General features: G+C 62.3%; 2 protein-coding genes across 6 annotated transcripts; both read left to right on the forward strand.

Annotated features, from left to right (window-relative positions):
* The first annotated feature begins 1,331 nt into the window (after window positions 1-1,331).
* ATP6V1F (ATPase H+ transporting V1 subunit F) lies at window positions 1,332-1,950 on the forward strand. The gene is made up of 2 exons (XM_061367984.1): window positions 1,332-1,500; window positions 1,598-1,950. The coding sequence occupies exons 1-2, from the start codon at window positions 1,343-1,345 to the stop codon at window positions 1,797-1,799; spliced, it is 360 nt and encodes a 119-aa protein (XP_061223968.1). The 5' UTR covers window positions 1,332-1,342; the 3' UTR covers window positions 1,800-1,950.
* Window positions 1,951-2,108: 158 nt separating this feature from the next.
* Window positions 2,109-16,212, forward strand: LOC133220176 (cadherin-related family member 5-like). Of its 5 annotated transcripts, none has more exons than XM_061368063.1 (16): window positions 2,109-2,297; window positions 4,956-5,046; window positions 5,476-5,690; window positions 6,750-6,809; window positions 6,883-6,975; window positions 7,661-7,747; window positions 7,851-7,961; window positions 10,149-10,319; window positions 10,400-10,490; window positions 11,230-11,336; window positions 11,682-11,882; window positions 13,465-13,644; window positions 13,782-13,860; window positions 14,652-14,839; window positions 15,171-15,191; window positions 15,728-16,212. In XM_061368063.1, the coding sequence occupies exons 2-16, from the start codon at window positions 4,986-4,988 to the stop codon at window positions 16,145-16,147; spliced, it is 2,085 nt and encodes a 694-aa protein (XP_061224047.1). In that variant the 5' UTR covers window positions 2,109-2,297; window positions 4,956-4,985; the 3' UTR covers window positions 16,148-16,212. The 5 variants fall into 5 exon arrangements, with proteins under 5 accessions (XP_061224047.1, XP_061224046.1, XP_061224048.1 ...); XM_061368062.1 differs by lacking the exon at window positions 2,109-2,297 and adding an exon at window positions 4,179-4,306; XM_061368064.1 differs by lacking the exon at window positions 2,109-2,297 and having other exon boundaries at window positions 4,811-5,046; window positions 14,652-14,836.
* Window positions 16,213-17,678: the final 1,466 nt, after the last annotated feature.

Genomic DNA, 17,678 nt, shown 5'->3' on the forward strand with positions numbered 1-17,678 from the left:
ATCCCACCGCCTCGGGAGAGCGCTGAGGGCTCTGCGCAGGGCTTGCTGCTGCTGCTGCTGCTGCTGCTGGTGCTGGTGCTGCTGCTGCTGCTGCTGCTGGTGCTGCTGCTGCTGCTGCTGCATCACCGCCGTGTGGGGGAGCTGCGAGCGCGCTGCTGCCAGCGCCAGGCCCCAGGGAGCGGTGCTGAGGATGCCTTGCTGCAGCCTGCCCTTGCTGGGGTGCTTTCCTGGGCCAATAAATAATAACCCTTTTTCCCCTGCAGCGCTCGTCCGTGCCTGTCTGTTGGTTAGAATATATCTGTGTCCTTGGACCTCTGTACTTCATTAGTGTAAACCAACCGACTTCAATCTCAGCAGCTCTCTACCTGTTGCGATTAGTTCTTGTTTGCTAATGAATTGCCATTGGGTGATTACAGACTTGTTTACTGAGGTTTAGCCGCAGTGAAGACACATATCCAGCACTCGCGGGATTTACTGTGCGCTAACTGGGTTGTTGAGTTAAATTCTCATTGGAGACCTTTAAACTGTGACCTGAGAAAGCTTCTCTGCAGCCAGTGGGTCCTCTCACAGCTCACCCATGTCCTCGATCTGCTGCCATGGGCAGCATTGCTCCTAAGAGGGGGAGACAGTGTGGATCCTCCTGGCTCACTGGGGGGAGAAACTTGCTTCCATCTGCAAGTTAAAGGTGAGGAAAACCAGGATCTCGGGTCTTGGCTGTGTTGGTGATACAGGCTCCCAGATATGGTCCCCAGTCTCACATGATGGAGGGGGTCCTGGAGTGACATAATCGAGGTTCTCTGTGGTGACATGATGGACGACCCCCAAGTTGACATGACAGGGGTGTCTCCATGGAGTTGGAGGGTGTCCTCATAGGGTTTGACACTGCCCCCATGGAGTTGAGAGATATCCCCATGGGGTTTGTGTATCCCCATAGGGTTTGGGGTTGTCCTCAAGGAGTTGGGGGGTGTCCCTATGGAATTTGGGGTGACCCCATGGAGTTTGGGAGTATCTCCATGGAATCTGGGGGTCCCCCCCTTGGCTTTGGGGTGTCCCCACGATGTTAGCCCCGCATGCACAATGCTGGGAGGCGGCCGTGTGGGCGGGGCGACAGCGACGTTGCCCTGGCATCGAGGGTACGCGGAGTAGTCAGTTGGAGGCGTGGCCACGGCGAGCGGGCTATAGCAGACAGGGGGCGTGGTCACTACGGCGGGGGCGGGGCCTCCCCGGTCGCACCGCGCTGCGCCGGCGCGGGGGGCGTGGCTCCGAGGGGCAGGGGGCGTGGCCTGTCCCGGTTCCCGGCAGGTGGAGGCAGCTCTGTTCGCGGACGGGTCCCGGTGTCGCCATGTCGGTGCGCGGGAAGCTGATCGCGGTGCTGGGCGATGAGGACACGGTGACCGGGTTCCTGCTGGGCGGCATCGGCGAGCTGGATAAGCACCGCAAGCCCAACTTCCTGGTGGTGGGCAAGGAGACGAGCGTGGCCGAGATCGAGGAGGCGTTCCGGTAGGCGCCGCTCCGCCGGGGAGGGGCGGGCACACACACACACCGGGTAGGGATGGGGGCGTCCGGGTGCTGATGAGAGCCCCCGGCCCGCCCGCAGGAGCTTCTTGAACCGGGAGGACATCGGCATCATCCTGATCAGCCAGTGCGTGGCCGACCTCATCCGGCACGCCGTGGAGGAGCACCGCCGGCCGCTGCCCGCCGTGCTCGAGATCCCCTCCAAGGACCACCCCTACGACCCCAGCAAGGACTCGGTGCTGCGCCGCGCCAGGGGCCTCTTCTCCCCCGAGGACCTGCGCTAGGAGCGGGCTCCCCCGAAACAACCCCCGTGTAGCACCCTTGGAACCCCCTTGGAACTGCCCCGGGGGACATCAGCCCTGCCCGGGAAACCCAATTTCTCCCCCCTTGAGGTCCTAAAACCCCCCTGTGGTGTCCTGGACCCCCTCCTCCAGGACCCCAGAACACCCCCCGGGGTCCTAAACCCCACTTCCGGGATCATCAACACCCTCGGGGGAGTTCAGCCCCCACCCCCATGGACCCCAAAACCCTCTTTAGATCCCAAAACCCCTCCCTGGGCACCCTAAACCCCCCCCCCGGGGGCCAGCTGATGGGGGGGGTTGAGGGTTGAGGCTCCCGTGACTCTGGGTCAGCAGCGCTGGAACAGGAAGTACTGCCGCGGGGCTGCGTGATCCTGACTGGTCCTGGGTGATCCTGAGCGATCCTGACTGATCCTGGCTCACTGTGCCCGCTCCCTGCCCATCCCTACCTCGTCCTTGCCTGCTGCCCGTCCCCTCCTGCCGGTCCGTGCCCTTTCCCTGCCTGCTCCATGCCGACTCTTGCCCCATCCCTGCCCCCGAGCGGGTCCGGGACCCCCAAGGGGCACGCGGCCGTTGGACCGTGCCCCCCCCCGCGCGTCCCAACACGAGCTGTCACCGCTGACGGCCTCCTGTGCTCTGTGGGGTGCGGCGTGGGGCTGGGGGGGACTGGGAGATAAGGTGGGGACATTCTGTGGGGCACAAGGGCACAGGGACACAGGAACATGGGGTGGGAGCATGCTACGGGGCACAGCGGAAGGACAAGGACACACAATGGGGCACAGGAACATGGGGTGGGGACACGCTGTGGGGCACGGTGGGGGAGGAACATACTATGGAGCAGAGGGAAGGGACAGGCCATGAGGAGCAGGGTAGGAGAGGGACATGGGTGGGAACACGCTGGGGCACAGGGAGGCCGGGACAAGGGCGCACTGGAGCACAGGGACATGGGGCAGGGTCACACTATGGGTCACGGGGGGCTGGACAGGGACACCCAGACCCCAGGGACCAGGGGGGTACTGAGGGGGTGATGCGCACATGAGGGGTCACACACACACCTGTGTGCACATGTACATGTGCCTGCGTGTACACCCCCTTGTGCCCACACATGTGCCTGCACGTACCCTTGTGCACACATACATGTGCCTGCACACACACACATATGCACATATACATGTGCCTGCACACACACACGTGTGCATGTGCTAACAACTGCATACACAGTTGTGCACACACGTGCCTGCACACATCAGGACTTGCAGGTGTGTGCACACACGTGTGCATGCCCAGACACATGTGCACACATGCATGCCCATTGGCGTGTACGCACATGCCAGCACACACACTGATGTTCACATGCACTTATGCAGGCGCACACATGCACGTGTATCCATTCACCTTTGCACATGTGCACACGTGCATGCAGACATGAATATGCACATGTGCATGCGCGCACATGTGCATGCAGACACCTTTGCATGCACGTAAACATGCATGGATGCACACACACACATATGTACACACGTGCTCAGAGGCACGTGCACATGTGTGCATACACACATCCCTCTTGCATGCACGCACGAGTGTGCACACAGACACATACACACGTGCATGCACGCATCCCCCTTGCACGCACACACACACGTGCGCACACATACACACATGCATGCAGAAGCCTTCACATGCACACAATTCGAAAGCACTCCTGCATGCACACACACTCACACATGTACATAGATGTGTGCATGCACACACAGCTGCATATGTGCACACACGTGCACATGCACACTGTGATCAGCTGCTGCCCTCATGCCCCATCCTTGTCCCCAGAGCTGCTTAGTGCAACCCCAAACACCACCCGCACCCCCCACCCTGAACTCACCATGGGGCACACACCCGTGCACACTCACCTGTTACAGGCAGGGATGGCGCAGGCAGGAGAGCACAGGCAGTGAAGAGCACACTCGGGGCTCGTCGTTCTGCAGAGGCAGCAGCCCCAGGGCAGGGGATGCAGGCAGGGGATGGTGCAGCAGTGCGGGCAGTGCGGGCAGCAGGCACGGGCAGGGGAGGTGCTGCGGGAGGGGAATGCACCCGCGGGTCGCATCCGCGGGCAGGAGAGAGCGGCAGGCAGGAGACACCCCAGGGCAGGGCAGAGCGGGCAGTGCAAGCAGTGGATAGCGCAGGCAGGGAATAGCGCAGGCAGTGCAGGCAGGGATGGCACAGGTATTGAGACACCCCAAGGTGGTGCAGGCAGAGTGGGCAGCACAGGCAGGGAATAGCACAGGCACGGAAGGCAGCAGATATCCCAGGGCAGGCAGGACTTACCCCAGGGCAGGCAGCGGACACCCCAGTACGGGCAGGGCGGTGAAGGCAGCGCGGGGCAGACGGGGCGGCGCGGGCAGGATTTACCCCGCACGGGGCGGTGCGGGCAGCGCGGCCCCTCCCCCCGTTAATCCCCCCCTCCCCCCCCGGGCCGGGGCAGCAGCACCGGGCAGGTAACGGGGTCCGGGGGGCTCGGCGGGGGTCCGAGGGGGTCCTGGTGTTGGGGAGCAGCGTGGGGGGGACCCCAGTGCGGTGCTGAGGGGGGGGGGCGGGGTTGGGTGGCAGATGGGGACCCCCCCGCTCTAATTAGGTAATGGGGGGGACGCGCCAGATGGTGACCGCCCCCACAGGCTGAGGGTGCCCGGGTGGGGGGGCATGGGGGGAACTCGAAAGGGACACGGAGGGGACACACACGGGTGTCCCCTCGGCCCCCTGAGACCCGAGACCGCGGGGACGGGGGGTACCCAACAACGAGGGATGCCCAGGGGTAGGGACGAACAGGGACTGGGAGCTGGGGATGGGGACCGAGGGGAAGGGGACCCAGGGATCAGAACAGAGGGATGGGTACTGGGGGAGGCAGAATCACGGGGACAAGGGCAGGGAGACCCCCACAGGGTACAGGAATGTGGGGATGGAGACCCCAGGGATGGCAAAATGGGGAAGGGGACACAGGACAGGGACCTGGTGGGGGACAGGGATGGGGACCTGGGGCTGGAAGCACGAGACCATGGCTGATGGGACCCAGATGTGAGGGCACGGGGGACAAAGGATAAGGACAAGGGACGGGGACGCGGTGCCAGCCCCGGTCCTTCCCCCGTGCAGGGCACCACCGAGGGTCCCGTCCCTGTCCCCATGGCGGCGCCGTCTTGCCCGGCTCTCCTGGCCGCCTGCCTGGCGCTGCTGCTGGCCACCGGTGAGCGCGGGATGGGGACAGTGGGGATGGGGGGGACCCAGCTGCTGGTGGGGACGGTGGCCGGGGCCTTGGGGACCCTGAGATGGGGTCACCAGGGAAGGGGACCCTGGGAATGAAGACCAAAGGATGGGGTCACCATAGAATAGGACCTTGGGAAGGGGACGCTGGGATGGAGACCCTGTGGGGTGACAACCATGAGACATGGGGACCCAAGGGCATGGGGACCGAAAAGTAGGGGACTCAGGGGACATGGTCACCAGACCCAAAGGCTTGGGCACCTGGGGGGTAGCCGCCATGAGGATTGGTGACCTAAGGGGATGGGTATCGAGGGGATGGGGTCACGAGGAAATGGGGACGTAGAGATGGAGCCGCGGGTCTGGGGACCCTCATGGCCATGCTCCACACGTGCCCCACACCCCGCGGGCGCAGCACACGGCGATGGCTGCAGCAGCCTCGGGAACGTGTTCACGGAGATCGCGGAGAACAGCGCCCATGGGAGCCTGGTGGCGCGGCTGCCGGCGGGGGGGGACGTGCCTGGGGCGCCGCTGCAGCTCTGCCTCATCGGCCACGACGCCGCCTGGTTCTACCTGGACGGGCGCAGCCTCAGGCTCAACGTGTCCAATGGGCGCGCACTTGACCGCGAGGTGAGGCCACTGGGAGCTGCCCAGCTCCAGCCTGCATCCACCCAACTGCCATCCTGCCCCTAACCCACCTCCATCCTGTCTGTTGTGCCTCCATCATGTGTCCATCTGCCTCCATCTATCCCCAATCCGCTCTCCAACCATCCTGCACCCATCCTTGGTCCATCCTCTATCCGTTCTCCATCCTGCCTTCACGGACCATCCATCCCCCAATAGTCCTGCCTCCATTGTGCCTCCATCGTGTGTCCACCTGTCTTCATCCACCATCCTGCGTCCATCCATCCTCCACTCATTCTCCATCCATCCTGAACCCATCCCGGGTCCATTCTTCCACCCATCCTCCATCCTGCATCCGTCGTGTCCATCTACCTCCATTCTCCACCCATCCTGCATCCCTGTGTCCCATCTGCATCCACCTCCCTCCATCATCCCTCCTTCAATCCACCTCTCTCCATCTTCCATCCATTCTGCGTCTGCCTGTGTCCATCCTGTGTCAATCCTTCACCCATCCTCTATCCTGCAACGATCTTGCCCACATCATACATCCACCTTCTTCCATCCTGCTCTGCCCATCCCTCCTCCATCCAACTGCATCTTCCCTGCATTCACCCATCCGTCTTTCAGTGTCCATTCTCCATCCATCCTTCATCCACTGGGGTCTGTCCTGGGTCTACCTTGGGTCCATCCATCCTGCACTCAGCCTGGGTCCGTCCATCCATTCTGGGTTCATCCTGAGCCCATCTATCCCATGTCCATCCCAGGTCCATCCTGGGTCTCTCCATTCTTTCTGCACTCATCCTGTGCCCATCCTGTGTTCATCCATCCATCCATCCTGTGTCCATCCTGCATCTACTACATGCATTGTGTGCCAGTCCTGTGCCCATCCTGGCTCCATCCATCCATCCTGCACCCACTTCCATCTGGCGTCCCTCCTGTCTTTACCCACTGCACCCTCATCCATCCAGCAGCCACCTCCCTCCACCTGCACCCACTGGGTGAGGGAACCTCTTGGGGTGTTCCTGGGGATCTCAAACCCCTCCCCCCACCATGCCCCCTTTGCAGGAACTGGAGTCCCCAGTGCTGATGGTGGCCCTGACTTGCGCTGAGGATGGCTTCTCCCCGGTACAGCCCCGGGCACCCCGAGGGCCTCTGGTGGCTATGGGGGGCTCGGTTCCACCATGAGTCACCCCCACAGGTTGAGTACCGGATCATCGTCCAGGTCCTCAATGAGAATGACAACCGGCCCCACTTCCAGGGCGCCTCCGACCTCACCCACAACGTCAGCGAGGTGACAGCATGGGACAGGGGTGGGGATGGGCACAGGCATGGTCATGGTCTTAGGCACAAGGATAGGGACAGGGGTGGCCATGGGCATGGATTTTGGGTGCCATTGGGTTCTGTTGGATGCCAATGACTGCTCTTCGGTGCTGTTGTGTACCCTTGGATGCTGTTGGTGGCCATTGGATTCTGTAGGATGCCATTGACTGCTCTTCAGCGCTGTTGTGTACCCTTGGATGCTGTTGGGTGCCATTGAGTACGTTGGGTGCTTTTGAGTGCCACTGGTTACTGTCATGTCCCATTGTGTTCCACTGAGTGCCATTGAGTGCTATTGTGTGCCCTTGGATGCCATTGGGTCTCACTGAGTGTTGTTGAGTGCCATTGGATGCAATTGGGTGCCGTTGGGCTCTATTTGGTCTCATTGGCTGCCATCGGGTGCCATTGGATATTGTTACGTCCCATTGGTGCAGTTGGTTGCTGTTGGGTACTACTGGATCTCACCGAGTGCTGTTGGGTGCCACTGGATGTCATTACGTCCCGTTGGGTGCCATTGGGCACCGTTGAGTGCCACTGTGTCCCATTGTGTCCCATTGCGTCCCATTGCGTCCCATTGTGTTCCATTGTGTCCCTTTGTGTCCCGTTGTGTCCCCTCGGTCACTGCTGGTGCCGTTGCTCGCGCTGGTGACCGGCGGCAGCTGGCGGCCGTGCACTCGGTGGTGTTCAGCGCGCAGGCGGAGGACGCGGACGGGGACACGCTGATGTACGTCATCGACACGGCCTCGGTGAGCCGGGATCAGGGCGCGGGGCCGCTCGGGGCCACGCGGGGGCGGCCGTGCCAGGGGGGGTGCCCGGTGCCATCTGCTGAGCCCCCGCCGCCGGCCCCAGCCCGACGCCAGGTTCTTCCGCATCGACCTCCCCAACAGCGGGAAGGTGGTGCTGGCGCGAGCGCTCGACTTCGAGAGCCGGCAGCAGCTGGAGGTCGTGGTCACCGCCGTGGTGAGACCCAGCCCCCCCCGGCCCCATGGAACCGCAGCCCCACTGATGGGGGGCTGGGGACCTGCATTTCTACCCCATGTCCCCAAGTCCCCTCCTGTCCTGCCACCTCCCCCCATGGCCATGGTCCCTGTGGCTGGGGGCCTGGGGACCTCATGGCCATGGCATGTCTCTTCTCCACCCTGTGTCCCTATGTCCCCTCTCCCCACGCCATCTCCACCTTACGTCCTTGTGGCCCCGTGGCTGGAGGTCTGTGGACCTCATGCCCCCCTCCATGTCCATGACGCCCCATGAAGGTGGGGGCCTGGGGACCCTGTAGACACACCACGTCCCTTCTGCCCACCCTGCATTACCCCTGCCCCTGCCACCTCCACCCTATGTCCCTTCATGTCCTTGCCACCTCCACCCCACAAACATGCAGCCCATGGCCATGGGCCTGGGGACCTTGCAGACATGTCATGTCCCCTCTGCCCACCCCATGTCCCTCATCCCCTCTTCATTATCATCTCCATCCCACATCCATGTAGCCCCATGGCTGGGGGTCTGGGAATCTCATGCCCACCCCAGGCCCATCCCTGGCTCTGCTGGGATACGGGATGTGGAACACAGGGACATGGGACGCATACACGTGTGGTTGTGCCCCCCCCGTCCCACGTCCCCACTAATTGGGGGTGACTGATCCCCCCCCGCCCTCAATCCCTTGTTTCTTTAATGGGACACAGCCCCCCCCCGCCAGCAGGTGCCACAGGGGGGACCCACCAGGGATGGGGGATCCCTGTGTCTGGGGGCCCTGTCCCATTGGGACCCTGTGCCTGGGGGGCTCTTTGTTAGGGGGGAGTCCCTGTGCAATGGGGGTTCCTTCTCCAGGGTACCTGTCCCATTGGGGGTCCCTGTCCCCTGGGTGTCCCTTGTCCCATGGGGTCTCTTGCCTTGGGGTCCCCTTTGTTGCGGGTCCCTGTGCCCTAGAGGGGTCTCTGTAACCATGGGGGTCCCTTTATCCGTTGCTCTGGGCCTGGTTGTCCTTGTCCTTTGTCTGGGGTCCCTATTGCATGGGTGTTCCTGTCCCATGGGATCCCTTTGGGGGTCCCTGTGCCATGTAAGACATGTGTGTCCACATCCCTGTGTGTCCATGTATCCACATCCCCATGTGTCCATGTCCCCATGTCACCTCGGGTCCATGTTCCTGTGTATCCATGTATTCATGTCCCCATGTGTCCATGTACCTGTGTGTCTGTGTGCCTGTATAACAATGTCCCCACGTATCCATGTCCCCATGATCCCCATGTCTATATCCTGATGTTCATGTCCCCATACCCCTGTATCCCCATGTCCATGTCCCCATGTCCTCATGCCTTACTCGTGTCCATGTCTGTATCCCCATGTCCATACCCTCATGTCCATGTTCCCATCTCCTCATGCTACCCATGTCCATGTCCCCATATCCCCGTGTCCACGTCCCCATCTCCTCATGCATTACCCATGTCCATGTCTGTACCCCCATGTCTCCATATCCCCATGTCCCCATGTCCATGTCTGTACCCCCATGTCTCCATATCCCCATATCCCCGTGTCCATGTCTGTACCCCCATGTCTCCATGTCCTCATGTCCCCATGTCCATGTCTGTACCCCCATGTCTCCATATCCCCATGTCCCTGTGTCCATGTCTGCATCCCCATGTCTCCATATCCCCATGTCCATGTCTGTACCCCCATGTCTCCATGTCCCCATGTCCATGTCTGTACCCCCATGTCTCCATGTCCCCATGTCCATGTCTGTACCCCCATGTCTCCATGTCCCCATGTCCATGTCTGTACCCCCATGTCTCCATGTCCCCATGTCCATGTCTGTACCCCCATGTCTCCATGTCCCCATGTCCATGTCTGTACCCCCATGTCTCCATGTCCCCATGTCCATGTCTACCCCCATGTCTCCATGTCCCCATGTCCATGTCTGTACCCCCATGTCTCCATGTCCCCGTGTCCATGTCTGTACCCCCATGTCTCCATATCCCCATGTCCATGTCTGTACCCCCATGTCTCCATATCCCTGTGTCCATGTCTGTACCCCCATATCCCCATGTCCCCGTGTCCATATCTATACCCCCATGTCTCCATGTCCCCGTGTCCATGTCTGTACCCCCATATCCCCATGTGTGTCCCCCCCTCCCGGTCCCGGTGCCCATGGCCCAGGAGATGAACACGCGGGAGCGGTTCAACGCGTCGGCGCGGGTGCGGGTGCAGGTGCTGGATGGGGACGATCAGTACCCGCAGTTCCTGCCCTGCGCCCCCCGCACCCACCGCGGCCTCACGCTCTGCACCAGCCCCCTCTACACCGCCAACATCACCGAGGGGCAGCTCCAGGTGGGGCGGGGGGGGGCACCGCGGGGGGGCCATGGGGGGGTCTCGTGGCTTGGCTGTGTCTGTGACACCCCCAAACACAGACGGGGCCCCTCAGCTTCAGCCCCGGTGATGTCTACGCAGAGGATGGGGACAGGGGGTTGAGGGCGGCCATCACCTACTCCCTGCTGGCAGGTACGGGGGTGGGACATGGGATGCGGGATGCAGGATACGGGAGGTGGGGATATGGGATATGGGGACATGGAAATGAGCATAGACATGAGACACGGGGACATGGGGGTGTGGGACATGGACATATGGGATGTGGCACATGGGACATGGGGATATGGGATATGAGGACGTGGACATGGGGACATAAGGATATGGGGGTATAGACATGGCCCTGGGGATGTGGGGGGTATGGGGACATGGTGACACGGACACATGGATGTGAATGGGCTGAATGGCTGCAGTGCCTGGGGGAGGTCACAGTGGCAGGGTCCCCCGTGTACCCCCATTCCCTGGGGCAGGCAGTGCTGGGGGGGGAAGTCCCCACTCCAGGACCCCCATTCCGGGTGGATCTGCTTTGTCCCAATCCAATTGCCAGGATCCAATTTTATAAAGGGATTAGGTGGGGGGGGGCAGGCTAATCCCACCCCCATTATGGGGGGGGATGCAGGGTGAACATGGTGGGGTGGGTCACCCCTGGAACAACCCCCCCCCACCAGGTGACCCCCCCCATATGGGTGTCTAATGGGGGGGGGCATTGGGGACCATCCCTTAGTGATACTGGGGGAGAGTTTCCCACAATGCCTTGCTGTGACAGATGGGGGGGGATCTGGTGTAAAGGGGAGGTTTAAAGGATGAGGGGGGTCAGTAGGTGGCGTGGGGGGGTCAGGGGGGGGTGGGGTGTCTGCAGCTCGCCTCCCCCCAGGCCAGGAGAGCAGCCGGTTCCACATTGACAACATGACGGGGGCCATCACGCTGCTGCGGGCCGTGGAGAGCAGCCGCCGGATCCCAGCCATCAGCCTCAGCATCATGGTGGGGGGGCAACGGGGCAGGGGGGGGCAAGGGGTTCATGGGGCCGGGGGGGTTGGGGGAGTTTGGGAGGATGAGGGGAGTCATCGGGGTCATGGAGGGTGATAAGGGGGGGGGGTCAGGGTGGGTCATAGGGGTGAGGGGGGGTCAAGAGGTTTGGGGGCGTCAGGAGGGGTCATGGGTGTCTTTCATCCCATATCCCCATATCACATATCCTGTATCCCCATATCTCATATCCATATCACCATATCCCATATCCATATCCCATATCGCCATACCCCATATCCCGTATCCCATACCCACATCCCCATGCCCCCCATCCCATGCGCGTGCCCTGTCCCAGCGCAGGCCTCGCAGGTGAACGATGTGACCAAGTTCGCGGTGGCTCAGGCCCTGGTGCGGGTCCTGGCTCCCAACCGGCACCCGCCGCGCTTCCCGCGCTCCTCCTTCCGCGCCTTCGTGCCCGCGGGAGCGCGCGAGGCCGCGCTGCTGCTCACCTACGGCGGGCACGTGCTGGCCCTGCGCGCCAGGGACCCGGACTTCCCGCAGGCATGGGGGGGATGCAGGGGATGGGACCAGGGATGTGGGATGGAAAATGGGAAGGGATATGGGATGGGATATGGGATGTGGGATGTGGGATGTGGGATGGGATATGGGCAGAGATACGGAATGGGATGTGGGATAGGATATAGGAAGAGATATGGGATGGGATATAGGCAGATATATGGGATGGGATATAAGAAAAGATATTGGGTGGGATATGGGATGAGATATGGGCAGAGATATGGAATGGGATATGGGAAGGTATATAGCAGAGATATGAAATGGGACAGGATATAGGAAGAGATATGGAATGAGATATGGGATGGGATGTGGGATGGGATATGGGCAGAGATATGGAATACAATGTGGGATAGGATATAGGAAGAGCTATGGGATGGGATATGGGCAGATATATGGGATGGGATATAGGGAGTGATACAGGATGGGATGTGGGATGGGATATGGGATGGAATGCGGGATGGGATATAGGAAGATATATGGCATGGGATATGGGATGGGATGTGGGATGGGATATGGGCAGAGATATGGAATGGGATGTGGGATAGGATATAGGAAGAGATATGGGATGGGATATGGGCAGATATATGGGATGGGATATAGGAAGAGATATTGGGTGGGATATGGGATGGGATATGGAAGGTATACAGCAGAGATATGAAATGGGACAGGATATAGGAAGAGATATGGAATGAGATATGGGATGGGATGCGGGATGGGATATAGGAAGATATATGGCATGGGATATGGGATGGGATGTGGGATGGGATATGGGATGGGGTATGGAATGGGATGTGGGATGGGATATAGGAAGAGATATGGCATGGGATATGGGATGCGATATGGGCAGAGATATGGAATGGGATATAGGGAAGGATATGGGGTGAGATGTCAGATGGAATGTGGCCAGGGGATGGACATAGGGATGGAGGGGATGGAGGCAGGGATGAGGGGTGAGGGAAGGGGATATGAGCAGGGGTATGGGCAGGAGATGGACGGATGGTTGTAGGGATGAGGGCAAGGATATGGGCACGGATATGGGCAGGGGATAGTTGTAGGAATGGAGGGGATGAAGGCAGGGAGCAGGCAGGTGTATGGATGGGATGTGGGCAGAGATATAGACAGGGCATGAATCTAGGGGATGAGGGCAGGAAATGCAGGGAGGGATACGGGCAGGGATGCAGGCAGGGACAGGGACAAGGGGTGGATGGACAGATGGATGTAGGGATGAAGGCAGGGATATGGGCATGAATACGGGTGAGGGATGGACAGAGGGGATGGAGGCTGGGGTATGGGCAGGGTTTGGGTGGGGTTTTGCTGGATTTGGCTGGGTTTGAGCTGGGGTTTTTGGGTTTAGGCGGCTTTGGGCTGGTTTGGGCAGGGTCTGAGGTGGGCTTGGGTGGATCGGGTGGTTTTGGGGTGGTTTAGAATCGGTGTGATGGGTTTGGGCAGATTTTGGGGGGCTTTGGGCAAGGTTTGGGCCTGGCTTGGCTGGGTTTGGGCTGGATTTGGGTGGATTTGGGCAGGTTTGGTCAGAACTGAGGCAGGGTCTGAGGCGCATCCCCCGCAGGGTGTGAACCCGCAGGTTCGGTACAGCCTGAGCTCCAGCACCAACCACAGCCACGGCCAGCACCGGGACCAGCACCGGGAGCAGGGCCAGGACCATTCCCAGCTCTTCCAGGTGATGCCCAACGGGCTGGTGGTGGCCAGAGCTGATCTCCTGCAGCCGGCCCAGCGCTACCACCTGCAGGTGGGACATGGGGGGGACACAGTGACCTGGGGACACTGAGCATGGGGGGCACCAGGTTTCGGGGGGACTGAGGTTCCAGGATGGGTTGGGGGGGTTCCTGTGTGTTCCGCCCCAGTGCCACCCCCGTGTCCCCCCAGGTGCTGGCACGGGACGAGGAGTCGGGGGAGACCTCAAGCACCACGGTGGAGCTGGAGGTGCTGTGGCCGGGGCAGGCGGGTAGGGAGCCAGGACCCCAGTATTGGGGTGTCCCCTGCCCCACTGTCCTGTGACCCCCAAAGATGGGACAAAGATGTCCCCTGCCCCTTTGCCGTATGACCACCAAAGTTAGGGTCCCCCATTGCCCCATTGAACTATGACTGCCAGAAATTGTTCCTCCCTGCCCCATTGTCCTATGACCCCCAAGATGTGGGTCCCCTCACCCCCAAAGTCGGGGTCTCACTCACCCCATTGCCCTGTGACCCCCAAAGTGTGGGTGCCCCTGCCCTATTGCTCTTACCCTCACATATTGGTCTCCCCCATTGCCTCATTTCCCTGTATCCCCCCAAGTTGGGTTGCCCCTATCCCATTGCCCTGTGACCCCCAATAATGGAATGTCCCCCCTACCCATTGTCTTGTGACACCCAAAATGTGGGTCCCCCCCCACTGCTTTGTGCCCACCAAAGTCGGGGTCCCCCCATGCCCCATAGCCCTGTGACCCCCAATGTTGGGGTGTCCCCCCCTGCCCTATTGCCATATGAACCTCAGATACGGGTTCCACCCCACCCCATTGCTCTGTGCCCCCACCTTCAGCTATGGGATATGGGATCCCCCACCCCATTACCATCTGATCCCAAAAGTTGGGGTGTCATCGTCCCCACATTGCCCTGTGACCCCCGGTTTGGGTCTTCCCCCGCCCCATTGCCCTGTGCCCCCCAAACTGTGGGGCTCCCCATCCCCAAATATGGGTCCCCCCCATTTCCTTGTGTCCCCCAAGCCTGGGGTCTCCCCATGTCCCTGTGTGCCCGCAGCGCCCCGGGACCCGTCGGACGCGGGCGCGGCGCCGCTGCACGGGGGCGCGCTGGGGGGGGCTCTGGCCGCGCTGCTGCTCGTGGCCGCCGCCGTCCTCTTCCTCCTGCTCCGCGCCATGAAGCGGCGGCAGCGGCAGCACGGAGCGGCCGAGCGGGCGGCGCTCGCCATCGAGAAGCACCCCAATGTGGTAGGGGACCCCCAGAACACCCCCCTGCACCCCCCGCCCGGCCATGCCCAAGGAGCCCCACACCAGCCCCTGCACCCCAAAATACCCACACAGGACCCCCACTCTCCTCCTGCACCCCTCTCGCAGACCCCCAGTACCCCCTGCACCCCTAAACCTCCCCTGGACCCAAAGACACCCCCTTGCACCCCAAAACACAGCCGCGGACCCCCAACCCCCTCCTGTACTCCTAAAAGAGCCCCTGGCCCCTCACCTTAGAGGGGGCTCTAAGATGGGACCCCCCCCTTGTGCCTCAGTGTCCCCATCTAACCCCCCCCCACCTCTGCTCCCGCAGAGCCTGCGCTGGTTCCAGCCGGTGAGTGGGGGGAGGCCAAACGGGGGGGCTGCGGTAAGGCACCCCAAAAGGGTGCTGGGGGAGTCTTATGGGGGGATCCGAATAGGGGGTGTCCCATAGGGGGTGTCCCTGGGAGGCGTCTCCAAGTGGGAGTCCTATGGGGAGCGTGTCCCATATGGGGGTGTCCCATGAGGGTGCCAAGAAGGGGGTGCCCCATATGGAGGCGTCTTTTCGGGGGGTCTTATGATGGGGAGTCGGTAAGGGGGGTATCCTATGGGGGTGTCCCCAAGAGGTGTTCTAGGAGGGAGGGGATGTCCCATGGGGGGGAATGGGGGAATTGCCGCATTGGGGTGTCCCAAGGAGGGTGTCTCCCATATGGGGTTGTCCCATTGGCGGGGGTGTCCTAAGGGGGGGTGTCACGTGTGGGGGAGGATCCCATCAGGGGTTGGCCCCAAGGGAAGGTCCCACTGGGGAGGGTCACAACGGGGGGGAATCCCATGGATGGGCCCCATGGGGAGGGGTTCCCCCTCACTGACCCCCCCGTGTGCCCCCCCCAGGTCCCCGCCGGCAAATCCTCCCCGACACCCCCCAGTCTCTATTACCCCAATGAGGGGTTCAGCGAGGAGGGCTCGGATCCCCCCCCGCCCCCCCATCCGCCTCCGCCTCCCCCTCCAGCCCCACAGCCCCCCCCCACCCCCAAACCTCAGGCCAACTCCGTGGGGCACCCGGTGGGCTCCCCGCCCCCCGAGGGGTCCCCGCCCCCCCCACCTCCCAGCCCCCCCCGGGCCCCCAGCCCCGGGGAGGCCTCGGGGGGGGCTCCGGACACCCCTCCTTTGGGGGGGCCCCGGGGGGCGCTGCCTGCGCTGGAGGAAGTGAGCGAGGACAGCCTGGAGGAGGGGGGGGGGACGGACCCCCCGGAGCCCCCCAGTGTGCCCCCCCCCTTATTGCAGCTCCTGGAGGACTCCATTGAGTGTTGAGGATGGGGAAGGGGGTCGGGGGGGGGGCGAGTTCTGGACGGTACCAATAAAGAGCTGGAGCGATACTGGGGGGCTCTTGTGGTGATGGGAGGAATGGGGGGGCACAACACCGGGGAGGGCAATGGGGGCACTGGGGGGGGGTAATGGGTGTGCTGGGGGGGGACAGATCCACGGGCGGGCAATGGGGGGCAATGAGGGGTCATTTGGGGGGGCACTGGGGGCTCATTGGGGTCATTTGGGGGAGCACAGTCCGTCCCGTCCTGCCCCACCCCCTCCTTCTGGCCTCTTGGCGCGCCCCCACGTGGCGTATCCCGCGCTCCGCACCCCGAGTGGCCACGCCCACTGTGGGCGGTGCCCTCCTGGTCCCAGCTCTTAAAGGGGCCCCGCGCGCTTTTAACCTGGCGGGTGCTGGGGTCCCCTCGGGTGCCACGGGGGGATCTCGAGGTGTGGGGGCTCCCACGTGTGAGCCCCCCACGTCACCGAGACCTCACGAGCGGCCCCCACTGGGTTGTACTGGGAGCACTGGGATGTACTGGGTCTGTGGGAGCACTGGGTGGCTGGGGTGTGCAGGGGTATGCTGAAGTACTGGGAGCACTTGGGGATACTGGGGTGCACTGGGAGTACTGGGGAGTGCTGAGCCATACTGGCAGCACTGGGCTTTACTGGAAGCACTGAGAGATGGAAGCACTGGGCTATAATGGGAGCACTGGGGTATACTGGGAGAATCGGGATGGACTGGGAACCCTGGGACATACTGGCAGCACAGAGACCTGGGGGCATTGGCATTGGCAGCACTGGGGAGCACTGCGCCATAGTGGGAGCACTGGGCCATACTGAGACACCCCAGTATGCCCCAGCTCACCCCAATACACCTCAGTCCTCCCAGTACACCCAGTACACCCCAGTGCTCCCAGTCCTGCTCAGTCCAGCCCAGTGCACCCCAGTGCTCCCAGTACATTCCAGTGCACCCAGTCCAGCCCAGTGCTCCCAGTCCAGCCCAGTGCTCCCAGCCAACCCCCATTGCACCCTCCCTCCCCCTTCTCTTCCATTAATCTCTTCCCCCTCCCCCGTTAATCCGCTCCGCCCTAATCCCGGCTGTAAATGGCCCGAACTCGGGGGGGGGGGCGGGGGAGACGGACACGACCCGGCCCCCCCCCGAACCGAGACCCCCCAAGAGGGGGGGGCGGAGCCAAAGGGAGTGGCCATGCCCCCCAACACTCAGCAATGGAGCAACCGGAGCGTCCCCGGGACACCACCATGGACCCCCCCCGGCACCGCACCGACCCCCCCCACCCCATGGAGCCCCCCGCTGCCGGTGCCAAGGCCACCCCCCCGGGACACGAGACGGCGGCGCCGCGCTGCGGGACCCGCTTGGGGGGCAGGTAACGGGGCGGGGAAAGAGGGGGCTGTGGGGGGTAACGGAGGGGGGCTAGAGGGCTAGAGGGGGAAGGGCTGCAGAGACGAGGGGGGGTAAGTTATGGGGAGTCTCTGCGCATCACCCAGGGAACAGGGGGGGACCCAAATTATGGGG

This window comes from Neopsephotus bourkii, unplaced genomic scaffold (assembly GCF_033783945.1).
Source record: "Neopsephotus bourkii isolate Nb327-2 ecotype Australia unplaced genomic scaffold, CSIRO-AGI_Nbou_v1 NB_1423, whole genome shotgun sequence".
Classification (NCBI taxonomy): domain Eukaryota; kingdom Metazoa; phylum Chordata; class Aves; order Psittaciformes; family Psittacidae; genus Neopsephotus; species Neopsephotus bourkii.